The sequence below is a fragment of the Phyllopteryx taeniolatus genome, chromosome 19 (assembly GCF_024500385.1).
Source record: "Phyllopteryx taeniolatus isolate TA_2022b chromosome 19, UOR_Ptae_1.2, whole genome shotgun sequence".
Taxonomy (NCBI): Eukaryota; Metazoa; Chordata; class Actinopteri; order Syngnathiformes; family Syngnathidae; genus Phyllopteryx; species Phyllopteryx taeniolatus.
In genome coordinates this window covers 3,351,264-3,374,234 of record NC_084520.1, presented here as the reverse complement: position 1 = coordinate 3,374,234, position 22,971 = coordinate 3,351,264, and the positions used below count along the sequence as shown (strand labels likewise).

Sequence of the window (22,971 nt, the reverse complement as noted above, 5' to 3'; positions counted from 1 at the left end):
ACAGTATTGAGAAGGGGAAAAGTTTCAAATCCTGATTTCAGAGACCTCATAGTTCGCCACTACCATGACAGGCCGAGACTCTTAAATGAGTAGTTTAAGACAGTGTCGAGGCACTATAAATGTATGATCTGTTTTAAGTAGATAAATGTTACTTGTAGTACCATGTGTATTTTTTTCTTCTTTTTAAATTTGGCATCATGACCAAGTCTCTTTTAGAATCTTGTCATTTTAATTTTCATGAATGTAATATTCATGTAGTATTCACAAGGAAGGAATCAAGGAAAATGTCTTGCAACATTGACAAAGGTGGGAAAAATAATCATGACATAATTTATTTGGATTTTCCTGAAATTTTTCGCCAAGCCCTTTGGGTCATGAAACCCCAACTTTTTGTTGGAATTGGTTATCTCCTGCCTAACTGACAGAAATGTGGTGATGAAACTATTTCATTGGTGAAAGTAATTATGGTTAACATTGTGGGTAGAGCCCTGGGGCATAGCAAGAAAAAAACCTTCTTTCTTTTCTAATTTTATGTTTGACATGATTGGTTTGTTAAATGCAAGTTACTATCCAATGTGCCAGTCAGGATGATTGCTTGAGCTTGCCAACGAGACATCCCAGTGAGTGTCTGCGTCAAGAGAATCCAGTGATGCCAGTCTGTAGCCTTCAAAATGCTTTGATCCCTCCTGTGAAGAATGAGGCAACATGATTTAATGGGACAAAATGTTAAAAGTGTTTTTTGGGGTGTATAAAGGGTATTACCAAGACACCCTGTGGGGGAAAAGGAGTTCATAGCAACTTGTCTTTTCTCTGGTCTGACAGCAGTGGGGATATCACGCTGAGGGTGGAGCTTTATATGGTTTTCCAAGGGGACAAATGAACATGAAAATAGCAGGAACAGCAGTCTGAGGGTCATCTTATGAGAGGCAGAAGAAGCTGTGATTTTAATGGCTGCTGCCTACGGCATTTGTAATAAACTCATCTTTATGGAGAGTCTCGAAACTGAGACTAAGGAAGCGGTGTTGTACAGTTGTGTGTGGGCTATTTGTTATAATATTATCTTATAATCAGATGCAGTGGACCCTTGAATATGTTTCATGCTGTTTTTCAGCGTTGGATTTATCTGGCTAGTGATTAATTTTCCTTGTAAGCTATAATACAAATACAATGAACGTTCCAGTGATGAAGTTACCTCCATTGCACATTGCAGACCACTTTATTGTCATGTTACAACAAAAATTATGAATATTAGTAGCTATTTGGTAATAATAAAACTTGGAAACAAAAACAAACCTTACTTTTGAGTACTACCACTACCGTTTTTCATCGGGAAAAGAAGACATTCAATATTTAGCAAAATGACTGACATTGTCATGAGTATTTTACTGGTTTCATACAGTGATTAGATTAAATCAAGTTAGGCTTGTAAAGTATTACTGGAGCAATATCCGAAAAAATACATACCCAGACAATAGGGGTGGAAAGACTTTGAAAACCATCCAAATGGTTTGGTTCGGCTGTTTCAATTTGGTCTGCACCTGTTCCGTTCACTTCATAACATGAGGCCTTTGAGGCGAAGCAGTGTGTAAACTCCAGAGCAAAGTAGCAAGTTAGCCAAGATGGCGGCACGGACATGTCATTTGCGTCAAGCCCTCCAGCGATGCAGCAGCCAATTGTATTGCAACAGGGCGTGTCACCAGAGATCTTGCGTTTCAGAGAAGAGATACAGACTCCAGAGAAGGTGTAGGTAGTTCCACGTCTTTAACTCTCCAATGCAAAATCTCGTGTTCCTTGTCTGCTTCATAGCGAGACGCTCTGTCCGACTCCGCCCCTTCTCGCCCCAACTCTGGCCCCCCGACGGCAGAGGCTTGGCCACTCTGCGAGTACCCACGTTGGGCCGTCCGTCGTGCAACTAGTTTCTCCAAGAAGTACTACACAAGTGACTATATCCATCAATCCATCCATTTTCTGAGCCGCTTATCCTCACTAGGGTCGTGGGCGTGCTGGAGCCTATCCCAGCTATCATCGGGCAGGAGTTGGGGTACACCCTGAACTGGTTGCCAGCCAATCGCAGGGCACATACAAACAAACAACCATTTGCACTCACATTCACACCTACGGGCAGTTTAGAGTTGTTAATTAACCTACCACGCATGTTTTTGGGATGTGGGAGGAAACCAGAGTGCCCGGTGAAAACCCACGCAGGCACGGGGAGAACATACAAACTCCAAACAGGCGGGGCCAGGGATTGAACCCCGGTCCTCAGAACTGTGAGGCAGACGCTCTAAGACAGTCGACCACCGTGTTTGCTTAAATCACACACACAAAAAGTCTGTTTTCATAGAGTAATAAGCAAATTGCAAAGTTCTGCCCGCCACAATACGCCACTGACATTGATAGAACAGCAAATATATAATTATGATTAATAAAAAATTATTAAAAAATTTGAATAAAATAACAACAACAATAATAATTACGCCCCTCCTGGAAGCCGTCACCTTATCGTGGTGGAGGCGTTTGTGTGTCCCAATGATCTTCGGAGCTAAGTTGTCCGGGGCTTCACGCCCCTGGTAGGGTCACCCATGGCAAAGAGGTCCTAAGTGAGGGACCAGACAAAGCTCCAAAACCCCTATGAAGAAAGAAACAAATGGATCGAGGTTTCCCTTGCCCGGACGCGGGTCACCGGGGCCCCCCTTTGGAGCCAGGCCTGGAGCTGGGGCTCGAAGGCAAGCGCCTGGTGGCCAGGTTTGCACCCATGGCCCGGCACAGCCCGAAAGGGTAACGTAGGTCAATTTTTTTCTATCTTTCCCCCTTCCCATGGGCTCACCACCTTTGGGAGGTGCCATAGGGGTCGGGTGCAGTGCGAGCTTGGCGGTAGCCGAAGGCAGGGACCTCTGGCAATCCGATCCTACAGAAGCTGGCTCTAGGGACGTGGAATGTCACCTCTCTGGCAGGGAAGGAGCCCGAGCTGGTGTGTGAGGTCGAGAAGTTCCGACTCGGACTCGCCTCCACACACAGCTTTGGCTCTGTTACCAGTCCTCTCGAGAGGGGTTGGACTCTCTTCCACTCTGGAGTTGCCCACGGTGAGAGGCGCCAAGCAGGTGTGGGTGTACCTATTGCCACCCGGCTCGGCGCCTGTACGTTGGGGTTCACCCCGGTGGACGAGAGGGTAGCCTCCCTCCGCCTTCAGGTGGGGGGACAGGTCCTGACTGTTGTTTGTGCCTATCCAGCAAACAGCAGTTCAGAGTCCCCACCCTTTTTGGAGTCCTTGGGACTCCATCATTCTGCTGGGGGACTTCAATGCTCACGTGGGCAATGACAGTGAGACCTGGAAGGGTGGTGAGTTGGCTCCGATGGTGGGGGAAGATGCCAATCCGACGTGGCAGGCCCAGAGGTATTGTGAGGGTCTGCTGGGAACATCTGGCAGAATCCCCTGTCAGAAGGTGTTTCAACTCCCACCTCCGACAGAACTTTGCTCATGTTCCGGGGGGGAGCGGGGGACATCGAGTCCGAGTGGACCATGTTCCGCAACTCCATTGCTGAGGCGACCGGCCGGAGCTGTGGCCGTAAGGTGGTCAGTGCCTGTCGTGGCGGAAATCCCCGAACGCGTTGGTGGACACCAACGGCGAGGGATGCCGTCAAGCTGAAGGAGTCCTATCGGGCCTTTTTGGGCTGCGGGACTCCTGAGGCAGCTGATGGGTACCGGCTGGCCAAGCGGAATGCAGCTTTGGTGGTTGCTGAAGCAAAAACTCGGGCATGGAAGGAGTTCGGTGAGGCCATGGAGAAAGACTTCCGGACGGCTTCGAGGAAATTCTGGTCCACCATTCGGCGTCTCAGGAGAGGGAAGCAGTGCACCATCAACGCTGTATATAGTGGGGATGGGGCGCTGCTGACCTCGACTCGGCACGTTGTGAGCCGGTAGGGAGAATACTTCGAAGACCTCCTTCACGCCTTCCCATGAGGAAGCAGAGTCTGGGTTCTCTGAGGCGGGCTCTCTTATCTCTGGGGTTGAGGTCACCGAGGTGGTTAAAAAGCTCCTCGGTGGCAAGGCCCCGGGGGTGGATGAGATGCGCCCAGAGTTCCTAAAGACTCTGGATGTTGTGGGGCCTTTTTAAGAAGGGGGACAGGAGGGTGTGTTCCAACTCCACAGGGGTGCTGGAGAGAAGGGTCCATCGGGAAGTCGAATCTCTGATTCAGGAGGAGCAGTGTGGTTTTCGTTCTGGCCGTGGAAAAGTGGACCAGCTCTACACCCTCAGCAGGGTCCTCGAGGGTGCATGAGAGTTCGCCCAACCAGTCTACATGTGTTTTGTGGACTTGGAGAAGGCGTTCGACCGTGTCCCTCGGGGGGTCCTGTAGGGGGAGCTTCGGGAGTATGGTGTACCGAACCCCCCGATACGGGCTGTTCGGTCCCTGTACGACTGGAGTTAGAGTTTGGTCCGCATATCTGGCAGTAAGTAGGACTCGTTTCCGGTGAGGGTTGGACTCCGGCAAGGCTGCCCTTTGTCACCGATTCTGTTCATAACTTTTATGGACAGAATTTCAAGGTGCAGCCGAGGTGTAGAGGGGGTCCGGTTTGGTGGCCTCAGTATTGCATCTCTGCTTTTTGCAGATGATGTGCTTCTGTTGGCTTCATGAAGCCTTGATCGCCAACTTTCACAGTTCGCAGCAGAGTGTGAAGTGGCTGGGATGGGAAAAGGGTGGCGTGCCCTCTCCAAGTCGGGGATGAGATCCTGCCCCAAGTGGAGGAGTTCAAGTATCTTGGAATCTTGTTCACAAGTGAGGGAAGAATGGAACGGGAGATTGACAGGCAGATTGGTGCAGCGTCCGCAGTGATGGGGACTTTGTATCGGTCCGTAGTGGTAAAGGAGGAGCTAAGCCGAAAGGCGAAGCTCTCGATTTACCAGTCAATCTACGTTCCTACCCTAGCCTATGGTTACGAGCTGTGGGTCGTGACCGAAAGAACAAGCTCCCGGATACAAGCGGCCGAAATGAGTTTCCTCCGCAGGGTGTCCGGGCTCTCCCTTAGAGATAGGTTGAGAAGCTCGGTCATCCGGCAGGATCTCAGAGTAGAGCCTCTGCTCCTCGACATCAAGAGGAGCCAGATGAGGTGGCTGGGGCATCTGATTGGGATGCCTCCCAGACGCCGACCCAGGACACGCTGGGGAGTCTACGTCTTTCGGCTGGCCTGGGAACGCCTTGGGATCCTCCCGGAAGAGCTGGATGAAGTGGCTGGGGTGAGGGAAGTCTGGGCGTCCCTGCTAAAGCTACTGGCCCCGCGACCCAACCTCGGATAAGCGGTAGACAATGGATGGATGGATGAATAATAATTACGGTAATGATAATGTAGTATGCATACTTTCACTTTTTTTCTAACAAGGCATAATTGATTTTCCTACAAGTCAACGTGTAACAAACCAAACCAAAAATCACGCCCTCCGAACCGAGATACGAACCAAACCGTGGATTTTGTGAACTGTTCTAAAAGTCTTTTGTGCATGTGATGAAGGAATCCTCACTATATGCAGGGGGCTTTTCCTCAATAGCCCTGTGGTAAGTATTGTACTGTGCCGTGTTGTATGGGAATGAGCGACACACAATGTTGGGCAGAACGCAAAGGAATTTGCATAGGATCTAATGTCAAACTAACATGGGTTATGCTTGAGAAAAATTATTGAGGTCCCTTGTTATAGACTAACCTGCAAATGTCCAGTTTATTCCATTTCACCTTTCGAAAGTGGATTTTGTAACCAGAAACAAATAGACATCAAGGAAACAAAGACTGAGAGGCTCCCCGTCGGTTATAAACTGCTAACATGTATATAAGACTCTGAATGTATACAAGTAGGCTGAAGTGCAATGGAACTGTCCCATATTGAACCTCGAGTCAGTCAGCCCACACTTAGAAAAGTGTGGCACAATACTTCCATTATACTTCTTGCTCAGGCCAGCCCTGTTGTCAGGAAGGACAATTGCTGTTTTGTTGGTTAGGTCCTGCCATTTGAGTGCCTCCAGCCCAGCACCAGCCATCGATATTTTTTTCTGAATTTACCATTTGTTTGGTAGAAATGTGATCACAAGGCTTGTGACAGCTTTTTATTGCTTCCCATCATGCAATTTTTCTGTCAATTTGAATAAAAGGCATAAGGGCGAGAGGAGTTGAATTCTTACGTGCCATTGTCAACTGTAATATCATCATATACTGTATCGTATTTAGTCATTTAAACTTAAAGGACACTATGGATAAAGAATTACAGAATCTACGCTGGTTGAAATCAGTCTGTTTTGGGGGGTCTGGTTCTGTTTCATTCAAATGCTGAGTACCGCTTTTGTTACCCTGACGACCAACCGCTAGGGCACTGTGACAAATTGAGGGCTACTCAGTGTTGCCAACTTAGTGACTTTGTTGCTATATTTAGCAACTTTTCCTAATCATCTAGCAGCATTTTTTTTAAAGCAACTAGCAACAAATCTATCCATCCATCCATTTTCTGAGCCGCTTCTCCTCACTAGGGTCGCGGGCGTGCTGGAGCCTATCCCAGCTGTCATCGGGCAGGAGGCGGGGTACACCCTGAACTGGTTGCCAGCCAATCGCAGGGCACATAGAAACAAACAACCATTCGCACTCACAGTCATGCCTACGGGCAATTTAGAGTCACCAATTAATGCATGTTTTTGGGATGTGGGAGGAAACCGGAGTGCCCGGAGAAAACCCACGCAGACACGGGGAGAACATACTTCTTGTGGTGTTATATGAAATTCTCAGACTTAGAGCAGGAGACATTAACCTCTCTGCATCCATACTGCATTAAGAGATCTCACATAATGTTTCTATATTTTTACTCGTGGAGGTAGCAATTACTCACCAAGCCACAGAATTACACTTGGTCAAATACAGATCCGTGCATGTGGTGCATTCAGTGGACAAATCTTGACATAAACCATTTTTGGAGAGCATAGGTCACTCATAAGTCTTCTCCTGAGCAATCTTACCTACTTCGAAGATGTTCCCACTTATTTTAGCTCTGCCTCAACTGACCTCCTACAGGTGTTCTTTGGTCTTCCTAGCTTCCTTTTACCCTTGCGGTGGGTTACAGGATAAGGCCTGCCTCGTCGCGATGGGGGAAAATTTCCTCTCGGTGTGTCCGATCCGGCCCCACTTTCTAAATCTAATCTATGTTTCAATTTGTTTATTGTTTGATAATTTTACACAGCTCTTCATTACTTACTGACTTTGGCCAATAAATAATTAGGATAATGTGCAAGCACCTGGTTAAAGACTTAACTTCCAGCTCACTATCTATGTCTAATTTTGCGGAACACCTAATTTGACATTCCATGGGCTGCAACGGTTTCCACAGAGCCTGGTTTGAGATTTCATCTGAAAATCAATGTAATTTAACAGATCTTATTAAATGAATTAAAAGCTTGTGGATGTGAAGTAAAATACTTATATATTGTCCAGTTGAAAGTAAGTTTTTCCAAGATTTCCTTTCTGAATTTCTGTGACGCCACATGACGACAAAAGACATGTACCTTGAATGGTTATATTAGGCTTAAATTAGCCTGCTTGTGGAGTGCTGTGGAGTGCTTAATAATCATCTGATACACTAATTGTTTTTTTAAAATACATTTTAATTAATGATTTTTAGTTGGGCGGCACGGTGGACGACTGGTTAGCACATCTGCCTCACATTTCTGAGGACTGAGGTTCAAATCCCAGCCCCGCCTGTGTGGAGTTTGCGTGTTCGCCCTGTGCCTGCGTGGGTTTTCTCCGGGCACTCCGGTTTCCTCCCACATCCCAAAAACATGCATGGCAGGTTGATTGAAGACTCTAAATTGCCCATAGGTGTGAATGTGAGTGTGAATGGTTGTTTGTTTATATGTCACCTGCGATTGGCTGGTGACCAGTTAAGGTGTACCCCGCCTCTCGCCCGAAGATAGCTGGGATAGGCTCCAGCACGCCCACGACCCTTGTGAGGATAAGCAGTAAAGAAAATGGATGGATGGATGGATTTGCGTTAAGAAGATTGCTTGGGGACCAAAATATGAAAACTGGGACTTGTTGTTGGAGAGCCCCAAATCCCCCATACTGTTCTTGGGTGTGACGCGGTCTGACATCCCCTGCATTCTGATATCTCTGACTCTATTGAAAACATTGTGTGGATTGGATGTAATACAATAACAGTGATCATATATGATCATTGATCACCAGTGGAACCTCTGGGGTTTAACTATTTTTCACATAGTAAAAAATGGACAAGGAATTAATGTATTCCAGATTGAAACTGCCACCTACATAAAACCTTTATTAACTGTACAACTTGGACTCACCGTCTAAATCAATCATGGACAGTGACTAATGACTAGCGAATCATAATCTCCTTCTTGTACTATTCCGAAATAAAGACGTCATTGTTCAATATTTGTAAACTATCTATGGCCCCCTGGTTACATCCTGGCAGCTTTTTTGGGGGGGTCGCAGATTTTGTCGCAACACCAGAAACGGGGTACACTAACGCATTTTGGCAACGGCCAAAATGAGGTTGCCAAAATTTTAATTTTTAGTTTAAAATGGCTTAATTTAACCATGAGCCCTCGCCATATTGTGGCCGTGGTCTGATTTGCCTGGTCTCGGTGCCGTGAAATGCATAAATCCGCACTGGCTGAGAACATTAGCTGCTAGTTAGCTGCTAGCTGTCAAAATGTGATGAATTAATCTTGCACAAATTTCTCCCATTCATTCTGCTGCGGTCATATCATGAATATCCGACAGGCGTGTAGCTCTTCAGGCACGGCCATTGGACGCCTCATTCATCCATGATTCACGATAAACTACAGGACTTGTAAACTACTGTACAACTGCGCGTATGCGCATGCGCAGTACCTCAAAATGGCAGCCATAAATCAAAGGAAGTAAATCTGGCGGGGTGCCATTTTGTCGTAGTATTGTATATTATTCTTTTATTCATTTTCATTAGAATCCAAAAATTCTGATTTGTCGTGTGTTTTTATTTTTTCCACACGCCCGAGTGAACACGAATTGGCATCGATTTGTTCATAGAACTAGTAGTAATGCATTGTCATGTGGTGCAAGAAGGGAAGCTCATTTACTAACATACTTAGTGTTCGTCATTTGATTTTTTTATAATGATGGCCAACAGTCTTGTTCATAAAGATATTGATTGTAATTAGGACTCTACTACTTGCCTGTGAATATTCTCATTTATCCAGTTATTTCATTCTTGTGGCATTGAATCAATTGCAACTGTACTGTTCTGGTTGTCCTAGAAGACGTTTCACCGCTCATCCGAGCAGGCTTCATCAGTTCATGCCACAAGGCTTAGTCAGACCAGCATTAGCCTGGATGTTGGTGTGGAAAGTCATTTATTTATGCTCCAAGTTGGACGCACGCCCCAAACCTCGAGCTCGAATTCTTTTGGAATGCAATGTTAGGATGGCTTGCAGAGAGGCCACTGTCGGTCAACATGAGTTGTTAGGTGGAAACTCCCTCATAAAAGAGTTTTGGAGTTGTCTTTAGTGCCAAAGGAGACCTTGTTTTTTGTTTATTTGTTGGGGGCAGAAATATTGAGTTTCTTTGGAAGGGATGAAAGGATGGCATTGTAAGTGGGAGATAGTTGGTGTCATAAGCCATCTTCTCTGTTTAGAGATAGTCTTTCCACCTTCACTTCCTCAGAAGAGTGGTGTTTCTATTGGAAGGGCAGGTAGACAGCTGAGTCTTTGACCTGAGGAGTTAGCCCGTCTGTGTTGTGATGTGCCTTCTCAGTGGTTATGCATATATGCATCTGTGCATTCCTCACTACACTTGACAGCATACGCCAGATTGCGTTTCTGGGAATGGGGTGTCCGGTCTTTGGTGTGTACAAGGCTTTGTCTCAGGGTGTTACCAGGTTTGAAATTTACAGGAATGTTGCGCTGGTTGAAAATCCTTTTTAGTTTCTCAGACAGACCTGATAGATATGGAATGACAGTATTGTTGCATCTGTCACTCTTTTCTTTCTTATACATTTTCCTCTTGTCCCTTATGGAATTAAATGCACTTTTCACAAATATACAGCTGGGGTAACCACAGGTTTTGAGGGAGTCACTCACGTGTATATGCTCTTTCTCTTTGGCCTGTGGACTGGGTGGAACGTTATCAGCTTTGTGTTGTAGGGTTCTGATAACACCTAGTTTGTGTTCCAGTGGGTGGTGTGAGTCAAAAAGTAATTGGTCAGTTGTGGGTTTTCTATAAACCCCAACATGGAGGCCTCTGTCCTCTCCAATGTAGACATCACAATCCAAAAAAGGCAACTTATTGTCTTTGACATCCTCCCATGTGAACTTGATGTTGTTGTCCACTGTGTTAATGTGCTCGCTGAAGGCTTATACCTCTTGACTTTTGATTTTAACCCATGTGTAATCCACATATCTGTACCAATGACTTGGGTTTGTTGTCTTAAAGGAGTTCAAGGCTCTCCTTTCCATGTCCTCCTTGTACAGGTTTGCTACGATGGGGTATACCGGGGAGCCCTTTGCACACCCATGTTTTTGTCTGTAAAATGTTCCCATAAATTGAAAATATGTTGTGTTAAGACAAAGTTCCAGCAAGTGACATATCTGTTTGGGTTTAATTGTGGATCTGTCTTGGAGGCTGTGATGAAGCAGTAACCTTTGCCTCACAGTTTCCACTGCATCCTGAGTTAGAATGTTCATGAACAGCAAGGTGACATCGACATCCTGAGTTAGAATGTTCATGAACAGCAAGGTGACATCGAATGAAACCATAGTTTAATTTTAATCCAGCTTTCGGTCTCTGACTTCACTGAGTTTTCGACATGTTCGGCAGAGTATCTTCTAAGTCAGACACCCAGAACAGTCCGCTTGCGAGACGGAGATTTTATTACTGTGTTGGCATAGGCTTGTAGTGGACAATAGCACGTACATAGCTACATACAAATTTGGGAAACGTGATGACCATAGGTACAGAACTGGTTGTAAACCTAGGACCACCCTGTATTGTACTGTGGAGGACAAAAACCGATGCACTGCTCTCCTGCATCACAAAAAGTTATATTTCCGATTGTAAGGCTGCCGTTACATGTTTCTTTTCCAAAATGATATGATGGCGCTCTATCTACTGTCACTCAAGGGCAACTATCAAACACACACAAAATCGACTCTGTCAACTCTATGAGTAGTTTTTGGCTCATGCAGCAACACGCCACAAACTAAAGTCTCCAATTCCTGACCAACATATGCTATGTACACCTATCCCACAAAGTTTATCATGGAAATGAAGTAGTTTATATCCATTGTGTTTTAGAAGCGATTTTAATATTTTTATTGATTACTTTTGAAGCACGTATGGGCCTGGCTCCATGCTATGTTCCCGAACTTTTAACCCCGTATGAGCCAGCCCGCGGTCACAGATCCTTGGTTAAGGGCCTTCTGGTAGATCCAAAGATGAGGCTTAAAACAAAAAGTGAGAAACTATCTTCTCCCCCATTTTTATTTATTTTTTAAATTTATTTGAATGTACCTGTCTAATTATTTGTATTCATTTATGTATTTATTTTGTCTCAGGGCTTTGAATCGATCGTAACTGGACTGTTCTGTGTGTCTTAGAAGACATTTCGCCTCTCATCCGAGCAGGCTTCATCAGTTCATGCAACAAGACTTAGTTAGGACGCACTAGCCAGTGTGTGGAAGACTCAACTATTTATACTCCAACTTAGAGGAATGCCCCACATAACGTATGGAATCACTCTTTTGGAATGCAAAAAAGGGGGAGAGCCTTTAAGCCGCCTGGCCAAGAGGCCATTGTCCGTCCACTAGAATTGCTAGGTGGAAACTAACATCTGCCTCACAGTTCTGTAAGTGGCAAGACTCTAAATTGCCCGTAGGTGTGAGTGTTTGTTTGTTTCTATGTGCCCTGCAATTGGCTGGCGACCAATTCAGGGTGTACCCCGCCTCTCGCCCGAAGATAGCTGGGATAGGCGCTAGCACGCCTGCGACCCTAGTGACCCTATATATATATATATATATATATATATATATTTTATATATATTTGTTTGTTTTTGGTGGAGCTTAATTTTTCTGGAAGATTTTGCTCATATTCTTAATTGTGTGACTAGACACTGGGGTATTCCAATTTAGAAATTGGAAAGCATTTATTTTTTATGAGCTTTAAAATCTTAATAGCTTTTAGAAACTTTTTGGATGACACAGGTACAGTCCATGAGACAACCTTTTAGAAGTCTTCCTCTGAGGACTATGCTTTGAAACGACCTGCTTCCCCAAAGCCTCCCCCTCTCCTTCCGAGTTGTGCTCATTAATAATCAACCAGCTTCTTGCTGTCATAAGAAACGTCTGGTCTTATAAAAACACAAGCACAATCTTTGCATAATATGCATTACCTAACTTATCTTTTGAGACAACAAACAAGCCCTCACGGTTATTTAGCCCCAAGTTGAGCAATCAGGCTGGAGCAGATCACGTCTCATACATCTTAATTACCTGCTGAACTGCATTTGGACCTCCAGCTCTCCAGATTTACTGCCTAGTGGTGTACACGTAGCTGCTGAACCTTTGCATTGGCCCCGCTACTCATCCCCAGCTGTGTGCGCTTATCATCATCTGCTGCACTCCTCCCTTTTCTCTACACTTTCTGCCCATTTTTTGACATAAAAGTGTGTGTGGTCCCTTTCTTTCCTTTTAGGACGCTGGGGGAGGCTTGGGCCCAGTTGAAGAAGAGTCTGGCTGATGAAGCGGAGGTTCACCTGAAATTCTCCTCAAAAGTAATGGCTACTTTTTCCAAGACATAACTATACATATTCACGCCGTTGCGACCATCAAAAAATGAATGATGCAGATATACTTTAAGGATATACTGTATTTTAAATAGACTAACTTTAGAAGTTTTTATTTCAGTTGAATACATCTTTGCTATGTTCTGTTTTTACCCGAGCGCCGCAGTATAATAATTGACTTGGACTGTAACAAAGTTTGACTTTGCAAAAAAAGCAGCGTGACAATTCAAAAGATATTAACAAAAGACCAATTTAGAATAAATATTTAGTTCGTTGTCGTTAATGTTGAAATTGTTCCACATACTTTGTCTTTTAAATATCCTGTTAAGGTTTACATCTGCACTTTTTGTTATGCTTTCTCCTGTCATGCTTCTACCTAATCGTGTTGACGAACTTGGCAACCAGTCCAGGGTGTGCTCAACCGCTTCCCCAAAGTCATTTGGCATAGTCTCCATGCAAAACATGGATGAATGGCTATAGAGCCAGAATGCATTGAATAGCTTAACAAATACAGGTTGAGTTGCATGTAGCTCTGCTGAATTGAGCTCTGATTACAAGTGGTGTAAAGTGACACAAATTTCTCCTAAGCGTTATTGCTGCCTTCCCTTCCATGTGGTGGAATTCACACACACATAAAACACAAAAATATAAAAATACCAACTTCCTATATTGGCTGAGGAATAGGCACATTCTTCTCCCTTAAAATTGGGATTAATACATTTAAATGTGCATTTCATCTCACATATAAACTCTTGTGGCATCATAGAAAGATGATATCTATATAACATCTGAGTTTTACACACATTGGCCAAAGATATTGCCTTACAATTGATAATGTTCAGCATTGATTATAGTGTTTTGCTTCCTGTGTAGCTAAATCAAATGAATACAATACAACCTGATACAAGTATTCATTATAAGTTGACTTCGATCTTTTAATGCAAATATAGAAAAGGCGTATATAGAAATGTTACCTCAGCCCATTAATATAACCAACTGTTTACTTTTGTTGTGGTTCAGCTCCAGAGTGAAGTGGAGAAACCTTTGCTGAGCTTCAGGGAGAACTTTAAGAAGGACATGAAGAGGTTCGACCATCATATTGCAGACTTGCGAAAGCAGCTCGTTGGTCGCTATGCCTCGGTAGAAAAGGTAGACACACTTACGTGACAGTTCTCTCCTAGCAACAGAATTGCACTGAATTGTATTTAGGGGTATCAGAGTAAAGGGGGCTGAACATTTACACGCCACACTCCAAACCTTTTCTCCTTACCTATATTCTGTAAACCTTAAATACTTTTAAAAGATTTTCTAGAGAATTCAAAAGGCCTTCAACATGTTAATTTACCAAATTTGGAGGTGCTAGTCCCTAGGGAGAATACACCCTCTTGGAAGTTTTTGATTGGGTCTAAAGCTTGTCTGGTTTGTTATTGTTATTATTCACCTAATTGTCCTTTTGTTTGCTTTATAGCAGTTAATTTGTTGCTCTTTTCCAAACATTTGCTTTCAGCTCTTTTTCAGTGAGACGAGATAGAATTCATCTCACGTCAGGTTATCTCAACGTTAATGTCAAAATCCCTTTTTCACACCTGTTTGCCTTTAGAGCGAGTATCAGACCCAGACTGATAAAAAGCTCAGCATGTTTCACACTTGACACTCATCTCCCACCATTGTTGTATGAAAAGCAATGCCACTGCCTGATTGATATCTTATATGGCAGACTAGGCACTGATTCTGTCATTCAGAGGCATAGCCTGAATCCAGGGATGAGGGCTTGCTGTGTAAAATCACACACGAGTGGCAATAGGCAACCTCCACTGGTTTCTGTGTAAACAGCAAATATGGCTTATTGAAAGACCTTCAGATGCGAGTATCCTAAATAAAAGAGAATAAATAAATTTAATATGCATTCACCAGAGCACAGACCTCCACCAACGCCAAACAAGTCCAAGCTTGTCTTCCTGAATTATTTGATTTAGTTTGAGAGATAGTTCCGTTTGCTAAATCTGATTGGTCATGGCAACAATTTGCCCTAGTGGACTATAACAGTCTACAGCGAAAGTAAATTAGTTTTACATTGTTTTTTTTGTATGCTCACCAAAGTTTTACAGTTTTTTGCATACTCCTTAAAGATCCCATATTTTGGCGATTTAGACCTCCATATAGTGACTTTCTAACATGGACTTAGTATAAAAGTGTCAGTTTCATTAAAAAACAAATAATTAAAAAAAACACCTTGGTTTTGTCATACGAGTGTCCACAAAAGGCCCCCCTGACAGCTACTTATATTTGACCCAGTTTTGTATCCGCTTCATCCATCTTTAGCTAAGACCGCCCCTTTTCTTCTGATTGGTTGCCTCCGTGTAGCAGACCCACTTGTGAAAGCACACGTTTGTTATGTTGACAGCGCTGGCTCGGGAGCGGAGAGGTAGGCGGAGATCTTCGCTAGAGACGAAGATAAGCTCGAGAAATTCAAATGACCTGATTTGAGACCTCTAGGCAGAAAAACGTCTAGAACTCAGGAATGCGTGGACGATTTTAATTCATATTTCACGTTTACTGAGGCACCAGAGAGCCAATATTACATTGCAAATACTAGAAAAAGTTTGTTTTGTAAAATATGGGATCTTTAATTAAAGCTGAACTCCTATAATTAGCTGGAATGTCTGTCTTCCATTGATCTAATATTTCACAATGATTTCTGACAAATTAAAATTTGCTGGATCTTCCTTCTGGATCTGGGGGGTTTGCCCATACAGCAACCTTCCACAACATTTATTGGAAATCAAGTCATTTTTTAGTTATACTTTTATTAGAAACAAAAACATAATCTCTAAGTATGCATACACGTACTGGATATTGTATTTGATTTACTACCTGCATTAAATTTTACCACATGTAGTAAGATAGATATTTATTCAGAGAGTAATCTGAAAAACATTTTTTTTTGCTCATTTTTGTGTGTCCATAACTCATGTACTCTTTTTAGACTCGTAAAGCTCTGGCCGACAGACAGAAGGAGTTAGAATTGAAAACTCAGCAGCTGGAGATCAAACTCAACAACAAGACTGAGGAAGACATCAAGAAAGCCCGCAGGAAATCCACTCAAGCAGGTCAGAGGTCAAAATTATCAATCGGTTGTTTATTTTATTAGAGAGACCAGATTTTTTTTTTCTTTGCGTAATTGCTGCCAGCCTCTCATTCTGGTGACACAGTGGCAGCTAGTGTTTTACAAATATTTTTATTCCCTTCCTTTTGTTATATCAAAACACTCTTCTTTTTTCCTACATATTACATCGATCTATTCATTTTCCTCCGCTTCTCTGGGGTCGGGTCAGGGGGGAACAAACTCAGCAAAAAAGCCCAGACTTCCTGCTCCCCAGCCACTTCATGCAACTCTTCCGAGGGGATCCTGAGACTTTCCCAGGCCAGCCGGGAGAGACAGTCTCTCCAGCGTGTCCTGGGTCGTCCTCAGTGCCTCCTCCCACTGGGCCGTGCCCAGAGCACCTCACCAGAGAGGTGTCCTGAAGGCATTTTAAACAGATGCCCCAGCCACCTCATCTGGCTCCTCTCGATGCGGAAGAGCAGCAGCTTTACTCTGAGCATTTCCCGGATGACCGAGCTTCTCAGCCTAACTCTAAGGGAGCGTCCTAACACCCTGCAAAGTAAACTCATTTCGGCCGCTTGTATTGGCGTTCTTTCAGTCAAGACTCACAGCTTGTGACCATAGGTGAGGGTGGGAACATGTGTTTACTGCGAGTTAAACTTTTTTTCATCCTCTCCTGGCTATTTTGACCAGCTAAATGGTTTACCCTGGTGCTGCAGTCCATTATTTTCTGGACGTAAAAAAAAGATTCTAATGTCAAGTTTAAATTAGATTGTTGGCTCAGTGACAAACATTAAAGATTAAACTTTTGTAGCGCATATGTGAGGACCCATAGTTGAAGGATACAGGTCAAAGGATTATTTTTCTTCCACAGTAAATAATCAAATGTGTCAAGCCAACATTTGCGCTTACCTTGCGACTGATCTATACTGCCATCAAGAAGAGCTTAAGAATTACTGCCCTAAACAGAGTTATACAGCTCCTGCCATTAACGTTTTAGACTGTTTTAATACTGTTCACTATTCACTTATATACCAACTCTCCAAAGTGTGTGATTCTTTTCGATAAATGCCTCGCTAAAAAGTACTGTATAAAGTATAAATGAGTGGGCAGTGTAACACAGTAAATGATTATCAGTAACACTCATGCACGCAATCTCTGCAGCATCCTGTTTTGTTTTAGACTGGTTGGGAACCACTGAGCTGTATTTTTCTTTTTACATGCGTCATCAACTTTATGAAAAAAATGCCATTATTTTTCTTTTTTTCTTTTTTCTTTTTTTTTATGGAGGATTGGCAGAGGAGGCTGTGTTTTAGCCCGTTTTTATGGACATAGTTTGGGTGAAAGATGATACTCAAACTAAAAAAAAAAAAATACGGTAAATCATTTACCGTATTTTCACGACCATATGGCGCACTTAAAAGTCTTAAATTTTCTCCAAAATGGACGGACCGCCTTATAATGCGGCATGCCTTATGTGTGCACCGAGTTCCAACATCTATAAATGTTGTTGTGTGATGAGCGCTCCGCTTCACTTTGTTTTTTTGGTTTTTTTTTTTGTTTTTTGTTTTTTTTGACCGCTTGACTGCTAATACACGCTGCTTATACAGAGGAAAAGCGGACGTGGCTGAGGACAGCATGCGGACGTAAAGGGGGAAGGGTGCGTGAAGGAGGACGCTAAAGCCACGCCACCAGTAGGTATATAGCGCCGGGTTGTGCATTATGCAAAACAACATCGGTTTGGCTAAGGACCCCCGAAAATGGCACCTAGACGAGACACGCTTACGAAGCACAGTTTAAACTGCAAGCTATCAGTTACACGGAGGAACATGGGAATCAAGCAGCAGCGAGAGAATTCAAGATCAACGAATCCATGGTTCGCAAGGAAGCAGGAAAACGAGCTTCGCCAAGTCTAGAAGACGAAGCTGAGTTTCCGCGAAAACAAGGCGAGGTGGCCCGAGTTGGAAGACCAACTCGAGCAATGGGTTAATGAGCAAAGAACAGCCGGGAGAAGCGTCTCAAGTCACCATTTGACTGAGTGCAATAACTTTTCCATGTGCAGCAAGTGAGGAAGCTTGCCATCATTCCGGGAGGCTTGACGAACCGCTGGGCATCCGTGTAAACAGAGTGTGGAAAATGAAGTGAGCGGCGTGGGAGCTATGGATGACGGATGACGAACACAGCTTTACTAAGACTAGGAGGCAGCGCCGGGCGAGTTACGCCACAATTTGTGAATGGATTGTGGATGCTTGGGCTAACATGTCTGCTTGCACTGTTGCTTGAGCTTTCGTAAAAGCCGGCATCATTTCTGAGGAGCCGCACGGCAACGAGACTGACTCTGACGAGTATGAGATGAGGATTGATCAAAAAATAACGTGAGTACATTGTTAAATACTTCAATAAAGTACAACCGAACTCAGTTTTGCTCCTGCTGCCTTTTTAAAAACATTGTTTTAGCGTCCATGCATGCTACCGTATGTTTTAAGATAGCGTATGTTTTACCATGCCTACGCCCAATAATACGGTGCGCCTTATGTATGTGTTAAATACAGAAATAGACCCTGTAACTGAGACTGCACCATATGGTCGTGAAAATACGGTAATCTATAATAAGGCTTGGGAGTTGGAGCTAATGTTGCGGAATGAGCACATTTAAATCCATCCAGATTTCCCCAAAACAACTTCTGAATAAGTAGTAACTAAGTAACTAATACTTCCAGTAGCTATCTAGCTGCATATCAATTGATGTTATTTTACTAATATACTTATCCTTCAAGTACTGGATATTGAATTTACTGTATGCTCTGCTGTATGTTTTAGTTTCGCACCACACAGAGAAGCAGACCACACATACTGTATGCAGGCATACAAGGAGAGACAGTCAAGGGGTGTGCAAATGGTGACTGCGCCCCTGAGTTTCAAGGGGGTTCAGTGCCTTTCTTGCTCAAGGGCACCTTGCCAGTTGTCAGCAAGCACACTAGCATCTCTCCAACCACTATTTGCAATTACATTTGTCCGCAGTGGTGTTGTGCTTTGAACCACAGAAGCTTCGAAATAAATTATTTTAAAGAAAAACACTCGGCCAAATAAACTCGCATCTTCTTCTTCTTTTCCTTTCGGCTTGTCCCGTTAGGGGTCGCCACAGCGCGTCATCCTTTTCCATGAGAGCCTATCTCCTGCATCCTCCTCTCGAACACCAACTGCCATCATGTCTTCCCTCACGACATCCATCAACCTTCTCTTTGGTCTTCCTCTAGCTCTCTTGCCTGGCAGCTCCATCCTCATCATCCTTCTACCAATATACTCACTCTCTCTCCTCTGGACGTGTCCAAACCATTGAAGTCTGCTCTCTCTAACTTTGTCTCCAAAACATCGAACCTTGGCTTTCCCTCTGATGAGCTCATTTCTAATTTTATCCAACCTGGTCACTCCGAGAGCGAACCTCAACATCTTCATTTCCGCCACCTCCAGCTCTGCTTCCTGTTTTCTCTTCAGTGCCACTGTCTCTAATCCATACATCATGGCTGGCCTCACCACTGTTTTATAAACTTTGCCCTTCATCCTAGCAGAGACTCTTCTGTCACGTAACACACCTGACACCTTCCTCCACCCGTTCCAACCTGCTTGGACCCGTTTCTTCACTTCCTGACCACACTCACCATTGCTCTGGACGGTTGACCCCAAGTATTTAAAGTCCTCTACCCTTGCCATCTCTTCTCCCTGTAGCCTCATTCTTCCCCCACCACCCCTCTCATTCATGCACATATATTCTGTTTTACTTCGGCTAATCTTCATTCCTCTTCTCTCCAGTGCATGCCTCCATCTTTCTAACTGTTCCTCCAGCTGCTCCCTGCTTTCACTGCAGATCACAATGTCATCTGCAAACATCATGGTCCACGGGGATTCCAGTCTAACCTCATCTGTCAGCCTATCCATCACCACTGCAAAAAGGAAGGGGCTCAGGGCTGATCCCTGATGCAGTCCCACGTCCACCTTAAATTCTTCTGTCACACCGACAGCACACCTCACCGCTGTTCTGCTGCCCTCGTACATGTCCTGTATTATTCTAACATTCTTCTCTGCCACTTCGGACTTCCGCATGCAGTACCACAGTTCCTCTCTGGGTACTCTGTCATAGGCTTTCTCTAGATCTACAAAGACACAATGTAGCTCCTTCTGACCTTCTCTGTACTTTTCCATCAACATCCTCAAGGCAAATAATGCATCTGTGGTACTCTTTCTAGGCATGAAACCATACTGTTGCTCGCAAATACTCACTTCTGTCCTGAGTCTAGCCTCCACTACTCTTTCCCATAACTTCATTGTGTGGCTCATCAACTTTATTCCTCTATAGTTGCCACAGCTCTGCACATCACCTTTGTTCTTAAAAATGGGCACCAGTACACTTTTCCTCCATTCCTCAGGCATCTTCTCACGCACTAGAATTCTATTGAACAAGCTGGTCAAAAACTCCACAGCCACCTCTCCTAGATGCTTCCATACCTCCACAGGAATGTCATCAGGACCAACTGCCTTTCCATTTTTCATTCTCTTTAATGCCTTTCTAACTTCCCCCTTACTAATCATTGCCACTTCCTGGTCCACCACACTTGCCTCTTCTACTCTCCCTTCTCTATCATTTTCCTCATTCATCAACTCCTCGAAGTATTCTTTCCATCTACCTAGCACACTGCTGGCACCAGTCAACATATTTCCATCTCTATCCTTAATCACCCTAACCTGCTGCACATCCTTCCCATCTCTATCCCTCTGTCTGGCCAGCCTGTATAGATCCTTTTCTCCTTCTTTAGTGTCCAACCTGCCATACATGTCATCATATGCCTCTTGTTTTGCCTTTGCCACCTCTTCCTTTGCCCTGTGTCGCATCTCAATGTATTCCTTTCGCCTCTCCTCGGTCCTCTCAGTGTCCCACTTCTTCTTAGCTAACCGTTTTCCTTGTATGATTTCCTGTACTGTGAGGTTCCACCACCAAGTCTCCTTCTCTCCTTTCCTGCCAGAAGATACACCAAGTACTCTCCTGCCTGCTTCTCTGATCACCTTGGCTGCAGTGGTCCAGTCTTCTGGAAGCTCTTCCCGTCCACCGAGAGCCTGTATCACCTCTTCCCGAAAAGCTGCACAAGACTCGTCCTGTCTCAGCTTCCACCACATGGTTCTCTTCTCTGCCTTTGTCTTCCTAATTTTCCTCCCCACAACCAGTCATCTTACACACCACCATCCTATGCTGTCTAGCCACACTCTCCCCTACCACTACCTTACAGTTGGTAACCTCCTTCAGATTACATCGTCTGCACAAGATGTAATCCACCTGTGTGCTTCTACCTCCGCTCTTGTAGGTCACCCTATGTTCGTGCCTCTTCTGGAAAAAAGTGTTCACTACAGCCATTTGCATCCTTGTTGCAAAGTCTACCACCATCTGTCCCTCCAAGTTCCTTTCCTGGATGCCGTACTTACCCATCACTTCTTCATCACCCCTATTACCTTCACCAACATGTCCATTACAATGTTGTTAACCCGGGCGGACGTTGTTAACCCGGGCCACGACCGATCCGGTATGGAATTCTTTGGATGAACGCTCATATTTGTTTGGCAAGGTTTTAAGCCGGATGCCCTTCCTGATGCAACCCTCTGCATTTATCCGGGCTTGGGACCGGCCTACAGTTTGCACTGACTTGTGCCCCCCATAGGGCTGCATTCCAAATAAACTCGCATAAATCGATAAAATCCAATCCATGTGATGTATTACGTTTTTAAATTTGCAGGTTCTCTCCATGCTTACTTGTTTTCTGTAGGTACTCCAGCTTCCTCTCATATTCCAAAAATGTGCACGTTAGGTTCATTGAAGACTCTAAATTGTCCATAGGTATTAATGTGTGTTGACCAGCACACCCCAGTGGATTGAAAAGAGGGACGTCTGCGCTGTTGTGTGCGTGATCACAGCCGACTTTCATCTTGTCCAGTCAAAGCGGCTCCTCTCATTCCCTTTAAATGTGGCACGCTAGAAGCACACTGACAGTCTTTGACATGGCGGAAGAACAAACTGATTTGCTCGAGTGCAGGAGATGGAAGCGTGCAAAGTACATTTATACGGAATTGCAAGAATAAAATTCACCAAAATCAATTTCAACCAGTGGTCTACCTACTGCGACTTAGACGTGGTCCCAGCAGGCGTAAGTTGTGACTGAACTGTCACATGCGACGGGCATCAAAGGACACACCCTCGTTGCGCCAGTATCCCCAGCTTGTTGCAGCCAAATTAGCAAACACACGCAGCGAGCCTTGCACTTGCACAAAGATCAAGATACTCCAGCTTTTGCACGCCGCTGCAGATCCGCTGTATGAGAAAATAGAGCCCACAATGTTAGAGTACAAATGTAATGTCAGTCCAGCCTAATAAACAGGCTACTTTGACACATGACTTGCTTAGTTTGCCAGGTACATTTGAATTGCATTACATTTAAGAAAAAGTGTGTTGCTCAGAGGAAAAAGCAGATGTCGACTCTCTCTGCCATGTGATGTCATGACTCAGCCAGGCACCGACCACATGCTGTCACAAACAAGTGTGAAAAGGCTCCATCCAAACTGTCTCTGTGTGTGGACACAGAACACAGTCTTCCCTCCTCTGCGGCGCTTATGCAACCGAGGAGAAAAACAGCAGCAGTTGTTGATGCTGCTTGTAGAGTCTGCTTGCCTGCAATCACTCGAATGTGAGGGAAGAGGAGCAGAGACTGATGCCAAAACAACTACTGCGCTCAGTATCGTCCCACAACAAAGACTCATTATCCTATCATGCACGTCATTTACTTATGCTCAGGTTTTCCCAACATCTATGTTATTCTCCCCTTTTGAGCAAGTTTTACTGTACTTCCTCTTTTTAGAAGCAGTTTCTGTAATCAGTGTTTCTCCAGTTTACTGTAATCCACCTTGTAAACACAATTTAATTCATGTTCTGCATCCCATTTTAAAAATTGAACTTTTTAAAAAATATTTAAATTGAAATATTTAACTTTGAAGTAGCAGTGATTTTATTTTTAAATTTT

The 22,971-nt window shown here is 44.2% G+C and overlaps 1 protein-coding gene across 3 annotated transcripts in view; it reads left to right on the top strand.

Moving 5' to 3' along the window:
- gas7b (growth arrest-specific 7b) overlaps nt 1–22,971 on the top strand; it is a 93,933-nt gene that overhangs the window by 65,371 nt on the left and 5,591 nt on the right. For all 3 annotated transcript variants that reach the window (XM_061756907.1, XM_061756906.1, XM_061756908.1), the window contains 3 exons: nt 12,720–12,798; nt 13,831–13,959; nt 15,797–15,920. In XM_061756907.1, coding sequence (XP_061612891.1) covers nt 12,720–12,798; nt 13,831–13,959; nt 15,797–15,920 — 332 coding nt within the window. The remainder of the gene's footprint in view (nt 1–12,719; nt 12,799–13,830; nt 13,960–15,796; nt 15,921–22,971) is intronic.